The sequence below is a fragment of the Otolemur garnettii genome, unplaced genomic scaffold, assembly GCF_000181295.1.
Source record: "Otolemur garnettii isolate 467f Iridium unplaced genomic scaffold, OtoGar3 scaffold00012, whole genome shotgun sequence".
Lineage (NCBI taxonomy): Eukaryota > Metazoa > Chordata > Mammalia > Primates > Galagidae > Otolemur > Otolemur garnettii.
In genome coordinates this window covers 3,935,175-3,959,636 of record NW_003852407.1, presented here as the reverse complement: position 1 = coordinate 3,959,636, position 24,462 = coordinate 3,935,175, and the positions used below count along the sequence as shown (strand labels likewise).

The following is a 24,462-nucleotide window of genomic DNA, read 5'->3' as shown; positions in this document are numbered from 1 at the left end:
AGCTTGAGGCTCCGGCTCAAAAAAAATAAATAAATAAAATAAATAAAACTTAAAAAAAAAAACAACCCATTTTACACATCCCTGGATACCACTGCTGTTTTGCCAAATCCATTTGACATGTTTTAAGCCTCATCTTATCCTCAGTGCTCAATCCTTGGTTGGTTCACCACGTCTTCTTCTTTAGGACATGCCTCCTCATTCCTTTTGTTCACATTTCCTCTCCTATCAACCTTCTGAAGGTTGGAAATCCCTCAGAGCTCTGGGCTGATATCTCTTTCCTTCTTACTATGCTCTCATCAATTGCCATGACTTGGAATGTTTATGTTAGTGACACCTTTACTTCCATCTGCAGCCTACCCTTCTCCTCTGAGTCTCAAGCCACTGTCATTTCTCACCAAGTTGATTAACTGACCTCCCCGCCTCAATTTTTACCCCTTTAAATCACTTCTCCAAAGAACTTTTTGCTCAAAGGCACCTCGGCCCAGGGTATGTCACTATTCAAAATCCTTCAGTAATTTTATGCGGAACTGTAAGTAACATCCCAACTTCTTATGATGAGTGGCCCATCAGGCCTGGCATGACCCTACACTGACCTATGCCTCCAATCTCATCTACCACTACCCTCCCCACTACACACTCCAAGCCACACTGGACTGCTTCTGGTGTCCTGCATAAACAGAGCTGTGTTCTGCCCCCAGGTCTCTGCACACATGGTCCATACCATTCTATCTTCACTCTTTAGCTCTTATTCATCTGTCAGATCACAGTTAAATATCACTTTCTCAAGAGAGCAAATCTTTGGTCCTTTAAGCCCGAAATCTGAATTAGGATTCTTGTGATTCTCTGTAAGACCCTGTTATATTCCACAGCTCTATTTGTAATTGCTAAATGCTCTCCCCACCCCAGCTCCTTGAGGTAGAGTCCACGTCTGTCATGTATCACCACAGATACTCAATACCTGGGGCAAAACATGGCATGGGTAAAATCAATAAATAGGTTTTAAACATGTTTGTGGATGATGGGCTCCCTGAATGTACTGTTTTACTTTTGTATCTATTATATTTTACCCTCCTTAGAAGGCAATTAATTATAGCTAATTACAATTAGTAATTAGGACTATTGTGCTTATTTTCAGATGTGGAAATCAAAACTTTTAGAAAGATTAAGCAATTTCCTTACTATTCCATAGCTATTAAGAGACAACTAGGATCTAGGTATTTCTAACTCTAGACTCTGTTCTTGGTTGGGAAAAGTAAAGCTCAGACATATGAAGTGATTTATCGATGACTTAATAAGAATTTGAATGGTTTGCTTTTATTCTGAGAATGAGAATGCAGATTATTATCTGTTGAGAATACAGATTTTCTACAATCATTTTAATTTCGGTAGCCCCACTTTATAGTATTACGACTTACAGGTACCTCAAAAACAATGACCATGTCTTCTAGCATCACGTAAGTTCCATAAATGTTTACGTCATGCCAAATAAGCTTACATAATAGTGATGACGCTACAGTGAGAGAACTGTCATGCAGGATTGTTCCATGAGAAGAAATAAAGCAATCAGTATGATGAAAATTAGTGAAAACAAGACCCACAGACTACAGAGTTTGAAGGGATCTCAGTAGTCACTGCCCTATATTTCTAGAATCAGTTTTAGAGCATTTTTGTTAGATGCAGACCTCATTTCTACTATACTTGAATCTCCAGTGGAAAAGGCACAGTACTTTATCTATTTGCATTTGGCATATAACAAGTCCTTTTTTTTGGAGACAGAATCTCATTATGTTGCCCTCGGTAGAGTGCTGTGGTGTCACAGCTCACAGCAACCTCTAACTCTTGGGCCTAAGTGATTCTCTTTCCTCAGCCTCCCAAGTAGCTGAGACTACGGGCGTCTGCCACAACGCCTGGCTATTTTTGTTGTTGTTGTTTTAGTTGTCATCGTTGTTTAGTTGGCCTAGGTTGGGTTCCAACCTGCCAGCCTCGGCGTATGTGGCCAGCATCCTACCTATTGAGCTATGGGCACCGCCCAACAAGTCCTTTTTGGTGTCATATTTTCAGGTTGCTAACAAAACAGAAGGTTAACCTGAGCACCACTATTCTATTCTTAATCTATTATAATCAGCAACACTTCCTAAGTGGAAGATAAGGATCTATTGATAAAATACCAGTGAAATTAAAAAAACGATAAATGCTAAAATTTTAAAAGTTAAGAAAAACAGCCATAACTTAATACTATATTCTAAGATCTATAATTAAATCAGAAATAGATTGTTCTCATCTTCAGACAAATGTGGTCCAGGAAGGATCTATGGAAAAGACCTTGCTTTAGCTTCCATTCTCGAACAATGATAATCATATTTGACGAAATACAAGCACGGTATGATTATACCTATCATTTACTAAAAACCTACTATGATCAAGACATCATGCCAAGAATATTACACACACAATGACTAAAATTTAATCCAATCTAAGGTCATTAACAAAATATTTACTAACCAAGACACCAGCATAGCTATTAAATGCTAAAACAGACAGTTAAGTATATCTGACTTGTAGTATAAGCTTAGTTCATTAACACCACATTGCATTGGAAAGGGAATTTTTAATAAACTTCTCAATAATAAGCTTTGGTTTTCAGTGAGAGGAGAATAAAGGACTTATCTTCCTATTTCTCAGGTGGTAGAAGCTGCAGGCGTGGTGCTAATGACCACTAATACTTACATAGCGCCTGTTATATGCCAAATACATATTCTGCTGAATATTTTCTAGGCATTATTTCATTTAATTCTCATAACAATTCCATGCGCAAGGTGCCATTACTTTTACTTAATAGATGAGAAAACTAAAGATTGGAGGAGAGAACTGGTTAAATCCAGTTCTTTCAGATTCCAACATTTAAAAAAACTGTGGCAAAATATGCATGAAATTTACCATCGCAACCATTTTTAATTATACAGTTCCTTAGTGTTAAGTGTATTCATGCTGTTGCATAGCCTCTGAGTTTTTTATTGGGAAATTTCAAATGTATAAAAAAATAGATGGAACAGTATAACGAATCGTTCTGTACCTATTACCCACCCTTTAACAGTTACCAACTCATGGGTAATCTTGTTTCTTTATATTTATCCATTTCCTTCCTCAAGTGTTATTTGGAAGCAAAGTCCAGACATATCTTTCAACCATAAATATATTGGTTAAGTATCTCCAAAAGATAAACATACTTCTTTAAAGATGTAAACAAAAAAAATGAAAATGTAAACATAATGCCATTTTCACACATAAAAAATAGTAATCCCTGAAAACTAGAAAATACACAGTTGATATTCAATTTTCTAAGTAGTTTAAAGTTTTTTTAGAGACAGTTTGTTAGAACAAGGATCCATACAAAATCTCTACAGTGGGGTGGCGCCTGTAGCTCAAGCGGCTAAGGCGCCAGACACATACACCAGAGCTGGTGGGTTCGAATCTGGCCTGGGCCTGCCAAACAATGACAACTACAACCAAAAAAAAATAGCCGGGCATTGTGGCAGGCGCCTTTAGTCCCAGCTACTCAGGAGGCTGAGGCAAGAGAATGCTTAAGCCCAGGAGTTGGGAGGTTGCTGTCCTGACACCACAGCACTCTACCCAGGGTGACAGCTTGAGGCTCTGTCTCAAAAAAAAAAAAAAACAAAAAACTCAACAGTACAACTGGTCTTTATTTAAAGAGTTTCTCTGTTCTGAGTATTTCCTAAAAACTTGTAGCTAAATCTAGAGATTTGATCAGATTAGTGTTATGGGTTTTCTTAAAGAAAGACTACTTCATACATGGTGGTGTGCTCTAGTTCAGAAACATAAATGTATGGTGGTCTCTTTTCGCAAGCTAGCCAGCACTAATGTCCAATGTTTGAATTCACTAATTTATTAGAGTTTCCAAAATGGTGATACTCTAATTATGTCATTTCTTTTTCAGTTATTATCTGTAACACTTTTCTAAAGAGAAACTTCCCCTTGTCTACTATTTTCTTACCTGTTATTACCTTCTTATATGAAAGGCAGTATAAATCTCTTTTAGTGGGAACCTGGTTGCTGGGAATGCTCAAAGCTATGTCACTGGGTTGGTCACTATTTTCATGAGTTCAAAGGACAAAAGTAGAATGACTAGACACTGCTATTTTAAATAAGTCCATGCAGATGCTTCCCATTCAAATCCAAGATCAAAGGATTTACTCAATCTCTTCTATTTTATACCCACATAGGACATTCGCATGCCAAGAATCCAGGTTCCCAAGGACAATGGGGAAAACAAAATGGAATATTTCATAATTACTCATCTGCTTTATTAAACTCGCATTACACATGTTGGTCTTGAAATAACAAGAGTAAGGTTTCTACACAAATATCATTAGTAAAAACAGTTTGATTCTTCTTTGTCAGTTCTGTCTTTAAGGTACAGCCTGCTAGCAATAAAGAGGCACTGAGATGTTTGGTTATGCCACCGACTTGATACACATTTAGGCTTCTTGATTTCGTTTAAATTTTAGAGATTACTCTTTTAAATTTTATTTTATAATCATGTCAAATACGCCTGTGGTTCTTAAGTATTTCTCCCCAAAGAAGGAGAAATATTCAAAGACACATAGTGTCATTCTTCCCAGTCACTTTTACCCTATTTCTTCACTATCTTTATAGGTAATTATTTAAAAAAGGTTTTATAAGTTTGTCCTTCCATTTCTTTGTTTTTCAATTATAAATACATACAAATGGCTATCACCAGCCCATCCTGAGAATGACTACGTGGTGGCAGACGGCTCCATATAGAGGCATTTTTCATTCATTCTCATACTGCGTGTTTCTCTTATCGTGTGAATATACCACAGTTTATTCAACTAGTTTTCAACTGATGAAGTTTTAGGCTGAAGATTAATCAGTTTAGTTTTAAAGTTCTCGTATATTTACATGTATCCAATTCTTTTATATAAGAAACCTTCATAAAGGCATATGTTCTTCACTATATAAGAATACATGTGGTATATTTTATTTGCTTTCTTTTTATATTGTTCTTTTAATAGTTACCTTTATGTGAATAAATTAATATAATTAATTCCCTTGGTCCCCCCTTTTGACTGTCATTTTCTATTGGTTCCCTGTTATAAGTACTTTTGCAATTAGCTAGGTACCTCCTCTTCTCCCAGCACCTGATTTGAAGTACTATCCTAAATCCCTTTGTATGTATCCAGGGTATCCTCACAGAGATGATGGAACCATCAGGATGCTAAAGCTAAACAAACCACACAAAAAATCAACTTTTAGACACATTCTAAAGGCGAAAGAATCAGGCTGAGAATGGCAAAGTATGAATAAAGTTGCCCAGGCTCATGGCAAATTAAATGTAGTTCAAAAACAGAACTCAAGGTGGCACCTGTGGCTCAAAGGAGTAGGGCGCTGGCCCCATATGCTGGAGGTAGGGGTTCAAACCCAGCCCCTGCCAAAAAAACTGGAAAAAAAAATAGAACTCAGGTCTTCTAGATCTCAGTTCTATCCAAAACTTTTCTGGGTCACTCCTCAGTAACCATATGTTCAAGATGACTATAAACATGATCCAGCCCGTCTCCTTTTTGGCCCAAATCACTTGTTGGGGCTCCTCGATGCTCCTGCCTCAAGGTCTTTGCACTGGCTGTTCTGCCTTATTAGGTAACTGCCCCTACTTGGTTCATTCTCTCTCCTCCTGCAGGTCTGTGTTCCAATGTCACCTTCTAAATGAGGAATACACTCCACTGACCACCCCCTGACACTGCTACCTTCCCATTTCCAGCCTTCTCAGTCCCTGCTTTACTTTCTCATGGGATGATCTTTTAACATTTTGTATTTTGTTCATTCTTTTTTTCCTTTACCCATGTATACAATAATATCACCTTGCCTTAGAATGTAGGCTTCCTGAGGACAGAGATTTTTATTGTCCAGAGCAGTGCCTGGAACTTAGCAGTTGGCCACTATATATTTGTGAGATGAAAGAAAAGGGAATTTCAAGTACTGTTACAAAGTGTTTTTATATAAGCATTATTCTTTCATAACTGTTATTTGTAACTGTTAACATAGAGAATGTTTATAATTTATGCAGCATTTACAATGGGTATGTGAAGTGTAGGACTGGGATTGGTTAATGAGCTATTTCACAGTCAAGTTTAAAGTACTACTAATAATGGAACAACAGTGACTCTTACTCTAATTTGAATTAATTTATCAGTATGAAACTTTAGAGAGATAAACCTGATTATTACAGGCTCAGTGATGTTTAGTTTTTGCTATGGAGTGAATATTTATGTCTCTACCCAAAATCATATGCTGAATCTCTGACCCCCAATGTTATGGTATTTGGTGATGGGGTGTGTGGGAAGTACTAGGTAATGAGCCTTGGGCTGATAGATTAGTGCCTTAACAAGAAGAGACACCAGACATGTGAGCATACACTGAGACAATGGTTGTCTGCAAGCCAGGAAGAGGGTCCTCACCAGAACACAACTGTGCTGGCCTCAAAAACTGTAAGAAAATAAACTTAAGTCACTCAGTCTATGATATTTTATTATGGTATCCTGTGCTGACTAGTACAGGCTTAAAATATAACCCTACAGAGGATGAATCAGTAATTCGATTGCTTAGCTAGCACTGTATGTTAAAGGAAAATAGACAGGTTTCTGAGCAACACTCTTTATGACGTCAAGCAAATTACACATTGGAGATCACAGAAGATACTAGGGGAGAGATTACAAGTGACTCAAATGTGTGAAAAGAATTAAACATGCCTGCCCTATTGATTATTAAACAAACATGCTAAGTAATTCCATTTCTGTGATTCCAAGTACATCTGAGGATTGAATGTTTATTCTTAAATGTCAACTATCCAAAAATAACTGCTTTGTTGAATTAACAAATAAATCAAGAAAACTAATACTCTCCAATCACAGACTGGCCTCTAACAACCATCAAAACACAAGTTAACTGGCTGTTCTACTTTCCAAAGTATACCACTTCTCAATTCCCAAGATCTCAAATTCATATTGCAGAAACTCAAAGAATTTATGAATATATTAAGAAACAATTTAGGGTTTAACTTTCTGTTCATTAAATTTTCTAATAATAACTCTAGAAAAACTTTGATACTTTTCATGTTCATTCTCTGCATTTATAAGGTGATCCTAAAATATTCCTGTAAAGATTCTTAAGAATTTTTCAGAAATCCACAAAATTTCCAGAAAAACAGGCAGAGCTGAATCCTCAAATCCAACTTGTTTTCAGAAATTAAATGAACCAAGGAAATGGTTGAATTTCCACTCACATGATGAATAAGATTACTCATTCTGAGGGTCTTATTTGGAGAAACTAAAGTGCCATTTATAAAACATTTGCAGCTTTGACTATAATCAACTGTAATAATAAGATATCAGCTCAAAAAAATTCTTTTCATTTAAGCCTCTTTTGTAATACTGCTTTTTAATAACCCTCGTAATAGCTGAATTAAAGGACCCCAACAGAAATCATTCATCCCACATAAAACAAACATTGCCTTTTCTTCTTAGCTTTGTTTTACAAGCTACATTATTTCCAGATGACGCTTGAGGGGACTATGGTTTCAAGAATTAGATGCTTAAATAGACAGCTGCTTTCTATTTGCCATGTAAATCAAGGATAAATCAAAGAAAATTCCAAATAGTAGACTTCTTTTCCTCCTATTAGGAACTACGAACTCAGGCAAAAAGAGAGAAAGGAGAATGAAAACAATAAGATGTGACCGAACAGAAAATTAAAATAAGAATTTCTTAAGTAAAAGGAAATTTGGAAATATTTCAGGAAATGGTGTTTTTATATTAACTCTCTACAGCAGTAGGTAAGAATTTTTTTTTCACTAGAATGGAAGGGGGGGGAACCATGATCACTGGTTTTTATAAATCTATCACACATTACTACTGAATTTAATATGCATGGGTTATTTTTCTCTGTATTCTTTAAACCTAGCTTAGAAAGTTAATCATTGCCAGACTTCAATGCAAACACATCCTATTTCTCTTTATAAGCCAAAGAGAGGAAGGAACATAAAAGTTATTTAAGTATTTTTAATGAAAAAAATTTAAAAATCCTTAAAAAGAATATTCTTCTTTATTCCATAAGAAGGGACAGGACAACTTCCATCTTCAGAAGTCAGAAAAGTCAATATTCTTTCCCTCAACTGAGGTGTGCTTTTAAGAATAATGGTATTTTTTTTTTTTTTTAATAAGAAGGAAGCCCTCCCACTAAAAATTATCCTGAGAATCATTCTCAGAACATTTTAGGAACTCCTAGTTCCTGGCCAAGTTATAACCAACCATGAAAATTAGTCTCTTGTGTGTGAAAACCCCGCACTGTACCCCAGAAGTGCATTAATGTACATAGTTACCATTCAATAAAAAAAAAGAAAGAAAGAAAATTAGTCTCACTACATTTAAGTCAGGCCTAGTTTTAATTAGGAAAAAAGTGGTAGGCGGGGAGCCTGCTTACTTGCTAGAGAGTATTTATTTGAATTTGAAAATCAACTATATTGGTACAGCCATTAGGAAAAACATTACAAAGACCCCTCAAAAAATTAAAAATTGAATGACCAAACAATACAGCAATCTCCCTTCTGAGTATATCCCAAAGACCTAAAATCAGTATGTCAGAGAGATAGACGAGGGGTGTCTGGAAAGTATCCAGGCTCTGCTATTACTACTTTTCATATTGCACAGCTGAATACTTTTTGGGCAGTCTTTATATATACTTTCATGTTCTTTTTCTTTCTTTCTTTCTTTTTTTTTTTTGAGACACAGTTTCACTATGTCACCTTTTGTAGAGTGCCGTAGCATCACAACTCACAGCAACCTCAAATTCTTGGGCTCAAGCGTTTCTCTTGCCTCAGCCTCCCTAGTAGCTGGGACTACAGGCGCCCTCCACAATGCCCAGCTATTTTCTTTTTTTTTTTGTTTGTTTGTTTAGCAGGCTCGGGCCAGGTTTGAACCTACCAGTCCTGGTGCAGGTGGCTGGCACCTCAACCACAGAGCTACGGGCTCCGAGCCACTCTTATGTTCATTTCAGCAGTATACATAAGAACCAAGAAATGCTCAGAAACTAATGCTCATTGACATTAAAAATTAATGTTAAAAAAATATGGTAAGTACATACAACGAATATTATTCAGCCATAAAAAGGCGATGCTATCATTTGCAACAACATGGATAAACCTGGTGGACATTATGCTGAGTAAACAGACACAGAAAGACAAATACTATAGGATCTCATTGACATGTGGAATCTAAAATAAGTCGCAATCACAGAAGCAAAGAGGAGAATAGTGGTTGCCAGGGACTGGGGTGGAAGGGGAGATGTGACTCAAAGAATATACATTTTCAGTTAGGAGAACAAATTCTGTAGATCTAATGTACTGTATGGTGACTGTAATTAATACTGTACTGTATACTTGAAATCTGCTAACAGTAGATCTCAAGTGTCTCCTCACACAAAATAGGTAATTGTGAGGTGATGGATGTGTTCACTTACTTGATTGTGGTTAATCATTTATGATGTATACATATATCAAATCATTACATCACAGACCTTAAATATATATCATTTTTACTTGTCAACTGTGCCCCAATAATCCTGGGGACAAATCAATCACACTAGAGAAACTTACTGTTGCCTAGTCAATATTGGGATCTATGTACACTCAAAGCTGTTGGGCTAGGGATGGTCACCAACTTTATTCACAAGATGGGGCTCTAACGTGGTTTTTTACAGTTTCTTATGAAAGTAACTATAACAATCTTGATACAGATTTTATAATCCTCCTTAAAGAACTGGTTGATTCCAGGGCTGGGGCAAAGAAAATACTGACCTGGAGCATCTTAAGGGCCAAAAAAAAAAAAGGGGGGGGGGAGGACGTGACCTGAAAACACTCCCAATGGCCAAAGTGAGAACATCTTAAACAACAGAAAAATGACAGTACTGAATTATAAAACAAAGATAAAAATAAGTATCTATGTGTCCATACGGAAGGAAGGAAGGAAATACACTGGGGAGAAGTGAAAAATCTTCCTTGTATAATGAGAAAAATAGAAAATCGCTGACATATGTTGCAGGCACAATCCACCCATAGGTTCCAAAATTTGCGGGAAAATGTTTAAGCATAAACAGGATATTGGCATAGTCTCAAAGTCTCCCCCAAATATACACAAGGGGGGAAATAACAAGTTAACAGTGAAAAATCTTGGCATACATCACCTTAGCAAAATGCTCAAGGTGAATATCACCAGTAACACATCCCAACATTGTGTATTCCCAGGCATGATGAACTGAGAAGGACACATCACCTCTTCCTGGTCCTTCCAACAATGCATAATTTCAATCTAATCATTACAAAACACCAGCCAAACCCAAAGGGATATTCTACAAAATGACTAATAGTCTTGAGAGTGTCAAAGTCATGAAAGACTAAGAACACGTGACAATGAAATTTAACGTGGGATCCTGGGTTGGGTCCCAGAAAAGAATAAGGGCATTGATAATAAAATTGGTAAAAGTCAAGTGAGATTTATAATTACAGTTAACAGTACTGTACCAATGTTAATTTCTTAGTTTCAATAAATGCTGCAGGCTCTGTAAGATATTAACAAAAGGGAAAACTAGGTGAACTATATATGGAAATTCTTTAAAACAACTCTGTAAGTCTACAATTAACTTAATAAGGGAAGAAGAGGGAGGAAAGTGAGTTATGTGGATTCTTGACAGAAATCTAAGATCTATATCCAAAAAGAAGATCATAAAGTAAAAATTAGTTTATCCTTTCAGTCCTTCACTCCAGCTTCCCAGAGGTAACCATTATTTAATAGCTTCTTGTGCGTTATTCCAGAAACTTTTCATGTATATTTTCAAGCATACATGTACATATAGCCTATACACTATAAAATGTTTCTTCAGTGGTTTATATATCACGGATATCTTTTCATATAAACCCATATGGATCAAACTTATTTAAAAAAATAACACTGGATAAATTTCTACTTTATATACAAAGTCTCTTACTGATGGATATTTTGTTCGCTTCCATTTTTTTGCTCTTAAATAAGTGAAAAACATACATGCCTTTGTGTAACTGTACATCTAACTGATTATCAGCAGTTTCTAACGTCAAACTACTATTCAAAAAGCATATTTTGGCTCCTTAAAATGTGTTCAAAATGTAAAATGTATTTTCCTACATTTACTTTTGTGACATAACGCCAGCCAAGTTGGTATGTGCTATTATACCCAACAAAAATTGTTTCCCAATGCTTCAAGCATTGCTTTCTTTTCAAAGACTTCACTGAGATATAATATAGACATATTTGCCCATTTAAAAAATTTGTTATCTTTTAAATACTGTGTCCTAAGAGTTTTTTTGCACATATTCTAGATACTAGCCCTTTATCAGATAGATGATTTGCAATCTTTTTACCCATTCTCTGGATTTTCTTTTCACTTTCTTAATCACATGATATGAAACACAAAAGTCTTAAATTTTGATGAAGTGCAATTTACCTATTTTTCTTTTCTCATTTATGTTTTGGTATCATCTAAGAAGTCTTTCCCTAATCCAAAGTCATAAAAGTTAACTCATATTTTCTTTTAGCTCTTCCATTTAGGTCTACGGTCCATTTTGAGTTAATTTTTGTGTATGGTGTGAGAAGCGGTGACAGTTCTTGATCGTTTATTGCACATGTACAATGAACCCAGTCGCAACACTGTATTATTTTTTTCCAACTTCTGTGCCCTGGTTGAAGCATAACCTCTGGAATGTTTTCTGACCTTATCCTCTCTTCTAAAAAAATATTAACTAGCTCAAATTTCTTCCCCTTTTAATGAAGACTGCCACAATACCTCCCTTCCTTCCCCAAAGCTGTTCTCTCGCTCTTCTGACATCTTATGAGTTCGATTATAGATCTTTTAAAGTAATCCCCAAACAGAAGTTTTGGTAATATTCTGATTAACGTCACCATCGCTAGAATAAATGAATGTAAAACCAACAACTAAAAGCAATTCTTTCAAAAGTGGTGATATCTATAAAGAAGCTATTTTAATAGAGGTAAGTTTCATAATTTCAAACTTTTTGGATATGAAAGTATAATCAAGATAATTGCTCCTATATTATGTGAAAGCTAAAGTTTCTATCTCAGCCTTTAAATCTTCTAGAAAAATCTTTAAGGGACAATTCTATCAAGAATTAATACCACAAAATACAATACATACGAGAGAGAGACAAAGGGAGTGAGGGGGAAGGTGAGCTTAGACTAGAGCTCAGAAAAGGTGCAGACATTGTACAAAACAAATGGCTGAAGATGGAGTTTTCAATGTTACCTAATATTACTTGCTGTCAACTATTGAGTCACATAAACTCACAATCTGAGTTAAAGAGTAAACACTAACAAGGAATCTTAATAAAAGAATGATCTAAAAAGGATGAGGAAAATGACAGAAAACTCTTTGAATTGAAATTTTCTCATCATATGGAGTCCAGTCAAAATATCCCAAAATACATTTTTAAAAAATGAAATGACTAAAAGCAGATAGAAACGTTACCAAGTCTAGAGATAATTAATAAAAACTATCAATTTAAAAGATGACACAAATCATGTATATAAAGGGTTAGCACTATCTTAGGATTCTACACAGAATGATAATGGTAAGTAATCACTTGATAATAAATAGATTTCAAATGGATGGTTTTTATTCATTAGAAGTTTTAATCTAAAGTAGTAAACTTTTAAATTCAGAAGAAACTGAGTAAGCTGTTACATCTGCTTGGAATTAAATGAAAAAAAAATGATATGACTACTTTTTGAATAAAAAAAGATCAATCTTGACATAAAGATCATGGAAAAATGAAGAAATTTAATAAAATTACCCATGTCTACTACATGTTAGAAATTAATCTTTGACTAAGAAAATGGTCAAATAATTCTCTGTCACATATACATGACTGAGGCCTATGCCTTCCAATGTGGGACACCTGGACAAGCCCACGAATGTGCTGAGTTGGGCTTCATCCTCCTCAACTGATGCATTAATAAGTCTAACTTTGCCAGCCTAGGATATGACACTCACTATGCTTATAATATATATCCAATCCTATTGGCAGAGAGAAGAATAACACAAGTGGAATAATTACAGAACATAAGAAAGCATATATTTAACGGGGTGTATGTGTTTTTATGTGAGTTGTGTGTATGTGTATAATAGATCATACAGTCCAATGGGTCTAATCATTTGGTCTCAAAGCTCCTTTATACTCTTAAAAAAAAAATCAGTGATCCTTTTAAAAAGCTACTTTCACACAGATTGTATACATTGGTATTTACCATATTAGAAATTAAAACTAAGAAAAACTTAAAACACAAGAGTATGTGAGAATACATTCTACTGTCTGTCAGAGAAATGACATTGTAACTCATCATGTAGCCTCTGGACCACACCCAGGTACAGCTGTGAAGGAATAAAAGTAAAAACAAGACACTGAGAACCAGTATAGTATGTAAATATATAGGTTGGCAGTATTACACTTGCTTAGCAACTCAGTGATGGATTTTTCTAATTCTGGCTCCTAATTCTTTTTCACCAGGGTCATCTGTAGTTATACTTTGGAGCTTGATAGTAAGGGTCAGTCCTACAGAAAGATTCAAAAGCTCTTTGATAACCTAGAATAAAAGTTAGATTCTTCTCAAGTACAGAACTCAAGTAGTTGCTGACCATTAGAAATTAGGAAAAAAAGAAATTAGGGAACCAAACCCTACATGACACTGTGACAATATTCATGCCTTAAAAACCGGAGGTATAGTTGAAAAAGTAACCATAAGTCATTTATTATCTCTGTTTCATTTTCTGTTATTCAGATTCTGTTGTGTATGGTTAAAGTTTGCCTGAAAGTTTCATTTTTATTTTTAAAAAATTGTCTCCTGTCCCTTTAGTCACTGAATTAAATTTTACAAAACCCTGATATACAGACAGCAAAGCAACTGAACTTGACTTGCTCTCCTGAACACCTGTACTGGCCCTCTAGAGGCACGCTCAGGAGTGCACAATTTTGTTTTATTTCCCCTTAAACAGCTAGGGCAGTTTCCTCATTATCTAGAACTTGGGTGAAGGTTTTGGCTTTCAAGTTTCCCCTGAGCTACTCAGACAAACATGGCAGTCCTAAAGTACTAACACTAATGTTTTTGTAACTTGCGATTTGCTTTCTGTGCTGTTACTCCACTGATGTGTGAATTATACAGTATAATGAGGATAAACATTTTCTTAATAAACTCAGAAACCTCTAGGTAGGCTGAAAGTACTCTACGTACCACAGTGAGAAGAAAAACATGTACTTATTTTAAAGCACTTATTTAAACTCTTTGCTAATATAGTTCATTCAATTTTGGTGTAGCAAGTGTGCATCTGGGAATCCACTGCTACATTAAGACTTTTTCATTTTCCTTTTCCATCTTTTACAAATGGTTTAAAGCATTCGTCCAGGACGCAGAATTTTATGTAGCTGTTGGCAAGGACACCTAATAAGTAAAAATTCTGGGGAAGCAGGGCAGTGCCTGTGGCTCAAAGAGTGGGGCGCTGGCCCCATATACCGGAGGTGGCTGGTTCAATCCTGGCCCCGGCCAAAAACTGCAAAAACAAAATTCTGGGGAAGCAAAAGGGAGGAACGTATTCATTTTCCTAGTGAATGACTACTTTAAAAGAAAACATAGTTTCCAATGTGTAGATCACTTCTACACAGTGTTTTGAGCAATGGGAATGACCAATAATAAAACACTGAGTTATCATGAAAGAACATACTATGCTTATTGGTAAGGTTACTACTGTTTTCTTTCATCACTTTTCAGATCCACGTCAGAAGGAGTGATCCACAGTCGTCACTGTTAATCAGTGCTAACCACTCTCTTCAATATAACTCTAAGGGAAAGGCTGCAAAAGTCAGGTTCATAATAAACCCATTTGAAAAATGTTGTGATTTGCAAAGTCTCATGCAAACAATGTTAAAATAAGAACTATCAGCGACATTCCATCAGATGCCCAATGGAATTTTCCTAGTATTTCTAGAAAGCAGATGCTTTAAGAAATTCATTTTTATTTAGTGAAAAGTTCATGCAAGAAGAAAATAAGTCAATCAGTGATTCTAAAACCTGTAAAGTTCAATAACAGAATTCACATTGCTGTTACAAATTCAAACCGTCCATTCAGTGCATAATCACCTCCATGACTGCATAATACCGTAAAATATGCCCTACTTCCTCAAAGGAATATCAGTTTTGCCCCAGGTGGGTTTTCCAAAAAACTATAAGAAAGAAAGAATTTTTTTTGAGACAGAGCCTCAAGCTGTCCTCCTGGGTAGAGTGCTGTGGCATTACAGCTCACAGCAACCTCCAATTCCTGGGCTCAAGCTATTCTCCTGCCTCCACCTCCCAAGTAGCTGGGACTATAGGTGCCTGCCACAATGCCTGGCTATTTTTTGGTTTTTGGTTGCAGATGTCATTGTTGTTTGGCAGACCCAGGCTGGATTTGAACCTGCCACCTTAGGTGTATGTGGCTGGTGCCTTAGCCACTTGAGCTACAGGTGCCAAGCCAGAAAGTGTTTTTTATATCGTTGTCATAGCAAACGTGGAATGAAGTGAGCTGTTAATGCTAGTTCTTACAACAATTTTTTGAATATGTAACTTTGCAGGAAAATCTTAAAAGGCTTTTTGGAATTATAAACTCAATACCTTACTGAGATGAAAGAGCATAACATAACACACACAGAATGTAAAATAAATAAATGAGAAGAAAAACAGCACCAGTCAGGCTGTGGCTGCATTCAGCTATCTTTGTTTATCAGCGACTGGTATCTGGGCTGGGTGCTGTTCCCACAGCCTCATATCAGCACAACCACGTAGAAATGAAACAAACCCCAGGAAGCAAGCAAAGCAACTCTCCCGCTGTCTGGAATGCATCATCACTTCAAACTCAGAACTTAAAAATTCTCTAATAAAGTTTCTAAATGTCAACCCATTATGTGTCATCTGGCGATTTATGGAGGTCTTTATTAGAGACTGTTGAACTTCTCCCGTGGTTTACGGTAAAATAATTTTTAGCATCTCCATCTAAGCCACATTCCAAAATATAAGAAATGTCATACAGATAGGAGCATGCCCTGGAGGAACTCGTAATGCGTGCTCCTTCCTAGTGTTACATAATGATCCCCCAGGCTGCTTCCATTCTATTCCATCTGCATCCTCTAGGGCCAGGTGGTGACTTAGTCTGTTTTCTGTTGCTTATAACAGAATATCCGAAACTGGTTAATTTATAAAGGAAAAGAATTTATTTCTTACACTTAGAGGGGCTGGGATGTCCTAGCTTGACAAAGAGCCATCTAGTGAGAGCCATCTTCTTAGTGGGGACTCTGCAGCGCTCCAAGGGCATCAGAGGGCACCACCTTGGAGTTCTCTCTTCCTCCTCTTATAAAACCTTCACTTTCCCTTCCCATAATAACCCAGTAATCCATCAACCCACTAATGCATTATGAATGGATGAACCAACTCACAAGGGTAGAACTCTCATGATCTAATCACTCCTTAAAGACCCTACCTATCGGCTCAGCGCCTATAGCTCAACTGGCTAAGGTGCCAGCCACGTACACCTAAGGTGGTGGGTTCGAATCCCCAGCCCGGACCCGCCAAACAACAATGACGGCTGCAACCAAAAAATAGCCGGGCGTTGTGGCGGGCGCCTGTGGTCCCAGCTACTTGGGAGGCGGAGGCAGGAGACTCGCTTGAGCCCAGGAGTTGGAGGTTGCTGTGAGCTGTAATGCCACGGCACTCTACCCAGGGGGACAGCTTGAGGCTCTGTCTCAAAAAAAAAAAAAAAAGACCCTACCTATCAACACTGCCACACTGGGGATTAAATGAAAAGAAATGTCATGGTGATAAAATTCCATAATTAATGGTAAAGCAATAGTATATAAGCATAACAGATAGTGTTTTTTCTTTTAACTCAGTTAATACAATTTTTCTTCTTCCATATTGAAAGGTGGTGACTCTATGGGTAAAATGAAATGTATTTCTAATATGTAAAGTTAAACTTTATGTACTGTTAAACAGTTTTGTGATTAATGGGAAATTAAAAACATTTTTTGTTAATTATTAGGATATTCCTACTGGCCTTGTGTGGCAGGTTCTAGATATTTCTTACTCTATATATATTCCATTTTTATTTCTGATGCAAAAAATGATTTCTTTGGCACAAGAAGTTTATTTTACTTTGCTTGCCAATAAATAGGTGGCATCAATTTATAAGTATGTAAAGTTTATCATATAGTCACACATGAGTTATTATGTTCATCTTTTGTTCTTTACTTTCTGCCATCACTTCTGGCTGGATAACTGAGTTTGAATTAAGAAGATAGGGCTGTGATCAAACAATAAAATCTAGAGCTGGAGTTGTAACTTTGGATTGTGTTACATCAACACTGGTAATGTTGGGAACTAGATTTCCTAGAGTCCATTCCACTTATAGTTGGACTCTGTTAGAATTCATCAATTGCCTAACTATCATGAGATCTGGAAGGCAGAAGTGAAGGGGGCATTAGTCATACTTTGGAGGTACCACACAGCCAGACACAGATGTAGCACATCCTATGTGGATAGCTGCTTCCAACCAGTGTTCCTGATTCACTGGCTTCCTAACCAAGAGTATCCCCCAAACCACCACCAACCACTTGACTTTCACTTCCTCAACAGTGTAGTTGTCTCCAGATGTCTCCAGAAGCTCTGCATCAAAGATCTACCTACAATTGGGATTTTCCTATAAACCTTAACGTGTGTACAAGACAACTTATTTATTTATTTAATTAATTTTTATAGACAACGTATTTAAAGTGTTATGGTTTGGAATATTCTCTGATGCTCTGACTCCCCCAGGCTATAGATTAAATTGGCATAAGTTCTAATTTATAAATATTTTTGTTTATGTGTTCTTGAGTCAGTATGACAGCTATGACAATGCCATTAAAAACAACTAAGTGGGAGCTCATTCCTTTGCCACATTGTGCAGTGACGGCCTCATTCAGTACTTTCACGAGATTACAAGCACCGTTCTTTTATCAGGAAGAATGTGAGTGTTTCCTGTTATAGCTGAATAAACTATCTTAGTTTCTTTTTAATTATGCTTGTGATTAAAAACAGTATGCATTTTTTTTTCTTCAAGAAAAAAGAAAAGAAAACATGAGCTCTGGAGGGAACATTCAAACCCTAAGAGGTGGTAAGCTCTTCATCTTTAAAGTAGATGGAACAAAGGCAACATGTTACTGCTGTTCTCTTCTGACCATGGCTGATAAGACTAGAATTGCATACTGATAAGACCATAGCCAATGAGATTCTCTTTCTCAGGAACTGAGAATTCAGATTTCAAGATTCTGCTTAACTAAAGGCACTACACTCACTCACTAGGACATGTTATAGGTTGATGGGAAAAGGGGAAAAGCTGGGGTTGCTATTTAAGGTCCAAGTAAGCAAAGAGAGAAAACAATGGAGCAGAGAGCAAAAATAAATGGTCCCCAAACTGAACATTCCTGAACCCAATGGCTTTTCAATCTCAGGTTCCAGTTCTCTGTGTAGTCCAGGTGTATTTCTTTCCCTTAACTTCAGTGAGAAACCTTTACATACTCCCTATATATCCCTCCTTTTGTTTTTGTGTAATTAGTTTGAGTGGGTTTCTTAACTCAGATTATCAAAAGATTCCTAATTATTATTATTACTTTTTTTTGAGATGGAGTTTATTTATTTATTTTTTTTCCAGAGACAGAGTCTTACTTTGTTGCCCTTGACAGAGTGCTGTAGTGTCACAGCTCACGGCAACCTCCTGCTCTTGGGCTTAGGTGATTCTCTGGCCTCAGCCTCCAGAGTAGCTGAGACTATAGGAGCCTACCACAAGGCCCGGCTATTTTTTGTTGCAGTTTGGCCAGGGCTGGGTTTGAACCTGCCACCCTTGGTATATGGGAGCAGCACCCTACTCACTGAGCCAGAGGCGCTGAGATGGAGTTTTACTGTTGCCCTCAGTAAAGTGCCATGGCATCATAGATCTCTTAACTCTTGGGCTTAAGCAATTCTCTTGCCTCAGCCTCCCAAGTAGCTGGGACCATTGGCGCCCATCAGAACACCTGGCTGTTTTTTGGTTGTAGGTGCCATTGTTGTTTGGCAGGCCCAGGCTCAGTTTGAACGCGCCAGCTCTGGTGTATGCAGCTGGCTCCCTAGCTGCTGAGTTATAGGCACTGAGCTCAAAAGATTCCTAATTATTAATAATCATTGGTTTACAGCTGATTTTCTTCAACTACTTGTTAACCATCACTTGTAATTATTTCCCTTGATTTATTACTCCTTTATTTGTGTATTAGAGATTTATTAGGCACTTAGAGCACAGATTTTGAGAAGAGTATTGTTATTTATAAACTTAACAATGAAAAGAAAAATTTAATTGATGAAATAAGGTAAGTACTTACATAATCTGGCAGAGGAACATCATTAGAACTCAGCGAACCTCTCAAGGACTGAGTGGCTTGTTCCAGAACTTTGTTGTGTTTTTTAGACAGCAAAGAAAACAAACTGAAAAAATAAACAAAAATACAATTACATTAAAAGAACTAAGTCTCCCTTTTTCTAGGTCTTATATGGAATTATAAACATGTAATTCCACAGCATGTCTATTATTCTAAAGTATACTTTTTTTCCATGCCCATGTTAACAGGAGAATCAACAATATCATTTATATGAGAAAAAATGTAATGAAGATGCTGAAATTAAGGTTCTAAAAAAATAAAATTATGTTGAAAATAAATAAAATTATATTGCAAAGGTAGGAGAAATTTTCAAAAGATTACTATAGTAAAAAGAATAGTGGTGAGAACCTGGGATATGTACTATAATACTAACTCAGTGTAATCAATACTATAAATCACTTGAGCTTATGTATCTTCTCATCTTTCAAATAAGTACATAGGATTAGATTATTTCTCTAGTGTAATATAGGATCTATTATTCTGTATTACAGCTTTATGCTCTTATGTCTCAAAAAGAATGACTTTATGTTTTGTAAGATTGTGCTTGTGGACATGATGGACTAACTTGTACTAGATTAACTCTTCCTCTGTAAACAATTAAACAGAAAAAAACCCCGCCTGTTGTACAATATCTAAAGTACAGGATTATGATCTCTTGAAAAAGGGAGGTATACATAAAACCATACTGGTGAGCTTCTATCTCTAGAAGAACATTAGGCTCTGGTCCAGAAGGGTGGGACCTGAACAGTGCACAACACTACTGTACTAGGCAAAGAAGACAGAGATATGAATGTAAGGCTGTTGTGGCAGCTAAAATCTGCAGGGCCAAATACTAGAGAGGAAAGAAGTATAAGAAAGGAGGTCTAGAAATCTATTATCTTCTTGATCCTTTGGGTAAATACTAAGCTGTACTAAGTGCACAACAAGACCCCACAAGCTGTAAACTGAACAGAGATTATGGAGGTCATAACAGACTGAGGGATACTGGAGCTCCAACCAACCACTGGATAAACTCCTTGAACATCAGCATTCAGTCGAATTCTTAGAAAGGCCATGCTTTAAGAATAGGGCTCTCTGATCTAGAGCATAGTCCTTCATCTAAAGAGTCACCCTAACAAAGTAAAACAAACAATCTTCAAAGAACAATGCTGATTTATATTAAATGTAAATGGACTAACACTCCAGTTAAATGTCAGAGATTTTCAGATTGGATAAAAAAAGTAAGACTTACTCACATGTTGTTTAAAAGAGACACGCTTATAAATTTTAAGACACAGGTAAATTAATAGTAAAAGGACACAAAAAAGACTTACTGTACAAACACTAATCATAAGGAAGCTGAAATTAAGCTATCTTAACTTCAGATAAAGTAGGCTTTAGAACATTATTACTAGAGATAAATAAAAAGATTTTATAATGATGAAAGCTAGTTTACCAAGAAGACATAACAATCCTAAATATGTGCCTAATAATAGAGCTTCACATATACATATTATAATTATATGACCTTAATATTAAATATTTTATCTCACAAATTATGAGTTACCATAATGAATAAACATCCTCTACCATCATTTGGTAGATTCTTTCCTTTCTCTAGAATCTTGATCCTGGTCCCTGAAACCAGAGTAAATGAAAAGAGCTTCCTCCCCTGAGGCAAAATGGATTGGTGTGCAGTCCTGAGACATGAGTTATTCGGGATAGGGAAACATTTATTTTCATGACTGCTAATTGGGAAGAGCTGGGAGGGCTCCTGATTGAGATTGTTTTTAAAAATGACTGGTACCCTCTTCTGTAATTGCAGCAACTATAAAAATTGTATTCTACTGGATATCTGCCAGCCATCACCACCCCAGTTTTGACTGTATTTTTCCTCCCATTCTTTAATCTGTTCTTTACTTTACTGGGGGAGGCTGCCTCAGACTTTGGAGTTTGCTTTTTTATGATGGATGAATGAACACCCTAATTTTCCTTTCTGTGAAGGTGTTTAGCCACAAACCACTTCATTTTTGTGCTTCAATTTCAAAATTGAAGGAAACTTATATGAGAAAAAAAAAGAATTCTTCTTTGGGTGAGATGGCTAGATGGTAACTCTGGTTCCTTGTACTTCATGTACTTTCCACATAAATTTGAGGCATTATTTGTAGTATTTTTTTAAATGTCAAAAACAATGCTCTAGTATTTCTTAGTGATGCTCTTCTAAAGAAAATATTACTTTGAATATCAATTTAGGAAACTCCTAATTATTTCATATGGTTTAAATGGGATATTTCTAGATAAATTTTTAACTAATATCATCAAAGAAAAAATTATTTAAACACTGGTACAATTAGATACTGTACAAACCATATACAACAGAGGCAATATATACTTTAAGTAGAAAGAAAAAATAATTAAATGAAGTAATTACTGAATGAGTGAGTATCAAATGATATGATACTGGTTTCATGCTAAGCATGTGTCTAGAGAAGAGATTTCTTTGAAATGGAATAGTCCAGTAAAGTTTCATGAAGAGTTTAGGCCATATATAATGCCTTGAAAAGGAGGAAAGATTTATTTGTACAAAAGAGGAAAAATAGCATTTCCAAATAGAAAGCAAAGCACAGAGGCAAAGGTAAGACAGTGAGAAAATTAGAATTAGGGTACTATATAAAGAAGCAGGAAACAGGATTCAATCTACAAGACAGTAGTGTGGTTTTTTCAATCATTTTATTTTGGGGGAGGGTTTTTTCTACTTGGGATTTACTTTTGTTTTGTTTTTCCTTTTTAATATTGAAAATAAACATCATGCTTTCCATGAACCACTGGTAACTAATATTACAGTTTATTGTACATGATTCCAGAAATGTCATGTGCCTCAGGGCATGAATATAAGTGCATATTGCATATACAACCCATATTTTTTAATCCATGAAATAAGTACTATCTGTGCTTTGCATTTTTTCCATTTAATAATATATTCATCTAAAAATAAACAAGAACACCCTCCAATAATTTATTCATTTAACAAATACTAAGTCTATTATTAATTTGTCATTGCAGTTATTTGTAGTTTTTAAAATATAAACATCACTGCAGTGAACATCTCTGCACATAATTGTAACCATGTCTAATTGAGAATATCTATAGGATAAAATCACAAGTAAAACTGATGAGTATTAAGGGTATATATTTTTAAATATGCAAATTATTTTTCAAGAGATGCAAAGCAAACGGTAAAAAATATAGGATTGTGTATAAAACATGTTTACAAGAAAATGCATTAATTAGAAAATTAGTGACATACTTCTATAATAATTGGTTGCAGTAACTTTTCTCAAATAAAAATTTATAAGTGTTTGGAGACTAAAACAACTTGAGCAGCCAGTTCTAACATAGGGTAAGGGAAGAAAGACTCACAGGCATAAACTAGATAAACAAACAAAGAGGAAAGCAATAAATATGCCAGAGAAGTGCCAGGTAAGCCACCGTGCCCTCAGGGCGTACAGCCCCCTCGCCCTCAGGGAGTAGAGCCACCTCACCCTCAGGGCATTAAAGCCACCTCACCTAGGGCATCAGAGCGACTCAGCCCTCAAGGTTCTAGAGCCACTGCACCCTCAGGGCATTACAGCCAGTGCACTAAACCCTTAAAGACTTTTCTCTGAGCAGGTGGGATTATTTGTTAGGGCCTATACTGGGAGAACAGGGGAGAAGGCCCCTGTGAATGTGGGTGTGAGGGGGGTGTGTGCTAGAGGGAAGTTTAGGACAATGAATGACTTCTACTCTTGAAACATTGTTCTGTTTACATAGAATGCTTTCCTTCCTCACTCTACTTTTGGCTTCTCATGAGCAGACCAATGACTGCCAAGGACAAGATTCAGGTCGCCTTTTTCAAAGACACTCAGAGCAATTCAGAAGTGAGGGTCAAGCCAGAAGGAGAAAGGGAAAGATAACAATGGCTCTAACAAATATAGAAAAGACGTGAGGATTAACAAATGAAAAAATCACCAAAGTCTGTTTTCCGCAACTTGACTCTGTACTTGTCCAATATAATAGAAATAGTTAACTTTTCCCCTCTGTCAAATTATGTGATTTGTTTGCTTTAATATGCTGTTCCGTAGTTGCTCTTTAATTTCTGTGCAGGTGAACAATACATGTATGTATTGTAAACATGTTTTTTCATATGCCAAGTTCATAAAGCCTTCATTGTCAATCTGAACATATCATGGTCTAAAATATATTTGTTGCTGATAATTGTTCACTCCCTTTTCTCTTCTACTTTCCTTACTCCAGTTAAGAGAAACTGTGAAGACACAGTATTCCTGGCTTACAAAATAAGAAACAAGAAGTCCTAATTTTAATAAAAAAAAATCTTATTTTAAAGCACCTAAAGTTAAAATGAAGGAGATGCTAACTACATAATTATCTCTGATAAGAACACTGACATTTATATAAAGAAGCAAGGTTCCAGCGGAGTAAACTGCTCATTCGCATTTAATTGTCTTTAATAACCACAAATATTATTGTCCATCCAGGACAATAGCTAAAATAGTGTTGATTTTATGGCACAGAAGGTAAAAACAAAGAAAGAAGCCTCAGCAGCACCAGCTTGCAGAACATTAACTAAGTCTTATTAAAATGCAAATGTTTTATAAACTAAACAGTTCAGAGCACAATGCATAGACAACAGATGTGTCACTGCATGCCACAGGAGCCATTAAAACCTGTGGCTCTATATTTCTAGACTATAAGGAAATCTCAAAAATTCGTCTTCTTTAAAAATTATGGGCTCGGCGCCTGTGGCTCAATCGGCTAAGGCGCCAGCCACATACACCTAAGGTGGCGGGTTCGAATCCCCAGCCCGGGCCCGCCAAACA

The 24,462-nt window shown here is 36.2% G+C and overlaps 1 protein-coding gene across 2 annotated transcripts in view; it reads right to left on the bottom strand.

Moving 5' to 3' along the window:
- Positions 1–24,462, bottom strand: part of DYM (dymeclin) — a 367,263-nt gene that overhangs the window by 104,701 nt on the left and 238,100 nt on the right. For both annotated transcript variants that reach the window (XM_003784710.2, XM_023510160.1), the window contains one exon: positions 19,550–19,652. In XM_003784710.2, the coding sequence (XP_003784758.1) occupies positions 19,550–19,652 (103 nt within the window). The remainder of the gene's footprint in view (positions 1–19,549; positions 19,653–24,462) is intronic.